General features: G+C 45.7%; 1 protein-coding gene across 1 annotated transcript in view; it reads left to right on the top strand.

Moving 5' to 3' along the window:
- Positions 1–1,740, top strand: part of LOC103778507 (protein transport protein Sec23A-like) — a gene marked incomplete at its 3' end in the record, with an annotated part of 5,976 nt that extends 4,236 nt beyond the window's left edge. The window contains 3 exon segments of the mRNA XM_008946094.1: positions 1–61; positions 621–779; positions 1,625–1,740. The exon segment at positions 1–61 is cut by the window's left edge and continues 14 nt beyond it. Of these exon segments, the coding sequence (XP_008944342.1) occupies positions 1–61; positions 621–779; positions 1,625–1,740 (336 nt within the window).
- Between the last annotated feature and the right edge of the window lie 200 nt (positions 1,741–1,940).

Below are 1,940 nucleotides of genomic sequence, written 5' to 3'. Positions count from 1 at the left end.
GGGAAAGAGGTCTTTACGTTCCACTGGAGTAGCTCTCTCAATTGCTGTTGGCTTACTGGAGGTATTCTTAGTGGTGCTTTTGGAGATGGGCTGGTCCAAGTAAGCACCTCTGCTGAGGTGTGTGTGGGTGTCTGTTCAGCTTGGTCTGTGGCTCCAGCTGCAGTGGTGCAATTTGTCTTTCCCTGACACTGGACATCTGTTAGCACCAGCTGGTGTAGAAGGGGCTGGGAGTTTAGACCTAAATGGGAAAATCTGCAGGTGTTTAAAGGTCTCTGATTCTTGTGTGTATTGCCATGTGGAGGTGATACAATGCACTGGGTTTGTCTGAGGGTCATCTAAGATGCAAGCAAAAAGGACAAAGTGCCTGCTCCTTGTATTGGGTGCATGAAGCTTGGTGTGGCTTGAGTCTAAACTTGAGAGTGCTGTGACTGTCAGGCAGTGCAGTGCTGTTTGCCAAGGCAGCCTCCAGCAGGGACAGGTCCTTAGTGATGTTGCAGAAATATGTGCAGGCACTCCTCTAAAGAAAACACTGTTGTCATTTAAACAGTCTCTCCCTTCTCCCTCCCCTAGGCTTTTTATTTTCCTTCCCTCTCTGATATAAGACTTTATTTTTATTTTAGGGCACATTTCCAAACACAGGGGCCAGAATAATGCTGTTCACAGGTGGGCCACCAACACAAGGACCAGGCATGGTGGTGGGAGATGAACTGAAAACACCCATCCGTTCTTGGCATGACATAGAGAAGGACAATGCAAGGTTCTTGAAGAAGGCCACCAAAGTAAGTGCTAGTGCCTGCTGTGTGTGTTTAAAAACAAAACCCAAATATTATGTCAGAACACTAAATGGGAGTAGAGGACATTACGCAAACCTACATACACTGCTGTGTTGATAGCTGCCCAGGATTCTTCCCCAGGGAACAAACATACTCCTTTCTCTTGCTGTGGAAACAGTACATCCAGATACTGGCATGGTTGTCCTTGAAGTGCCTGAGCCTTTTGTGTATGTTAAATTGTGAGAATTGTCAAGGGAAGGGTAAAAAGACTTCCTCCTAGTTACTTCTCCAGCACAGTCTTGTCTGTTCTCAGAGAAAGAAATATTTCAGTGTTGTTTCTTAACTGATGATGGGTGGAGAGTTTGTCTATCAACATCATGGTATCTCCTTCTGGGAAGGAGGAAACCTGTATTCCAAGGACTAGGCACTTCCAGAAAGCCTCCTTTGTCGTCTTAGTGTATGAAAATAATAGAAATGTCAGACATGAAACGTGCCTGTCAACTTACAGAAAGCAGTTCTCTTAGAGAACTTACAGAAACCTGTTCTCTTACCTGTCACCTGGAAACCTTTTGGTATTTTGCTAAGTTACCACAGGAAGGATCCCATGCAATTCATGCACTTTCTGTATTTCTGATATAACAACTCGAGCTCATCCAAGTGCAAACATCCTGGGGGGATACATGTGCTCCAGTGGAGCAGTGAAAGCAAACAGCTCTTCAGTTAACACAGCACTGGCCATTGCTTCCTTTGTACGTTGTGTTCCATGTGTTTGCCTCAGCTGGAGAGCAGTAGAAAAATGGCCTCCTAAATGCTCCTGCTGGCACCCTAAGCTCCATGTGTGTGTTCCACAGCACTACGAGGCGCTGGCCAGTCGCGCTGCAGCCAACGGGCACTGCATTGACATCTACGCCTGTGCCCTGGACCAGACTGGGCTGCTGGAGATGAAGTGCTGTGCAAACCTCACTGGGTATGTTCATAGTAGGAAAGCACCACGTTGGCACCTGGATTTTTCACACTGTTCAGTTCAGAAAGCTGTTAAGTTTGCTGTCTGCTGTCTGTTTTGCAAAAAGGTGTGATTTTTTTTTTTTTTATCATTTTGTTCTAAACTGTGGTTTGAATTTGCAAGGATTATATGGCAAACCCCACCTGATTCCAGTCCACATTTCT

Source organism: Merops nubicus, unplaced genomic scaffold (genome assembly GCF_000691845.1).
Source record: "Merops nubicus isolate BGI_N331 unplaced genomic scaffold, ASM69184v1 scaffold23658, whole genome shotgun sequence".
Taxonomy (NCBI): Eukaryota; Metazoa; Chordata; class Aves; order Coraciiformes; family Meropidae; genus Merops; species Merops nubicus.
The sequence above is the reverse complement of the archived record's forward strand: the minus strand, read 5'-3'. Positions and strand labels throughout refer to the sequence as shown.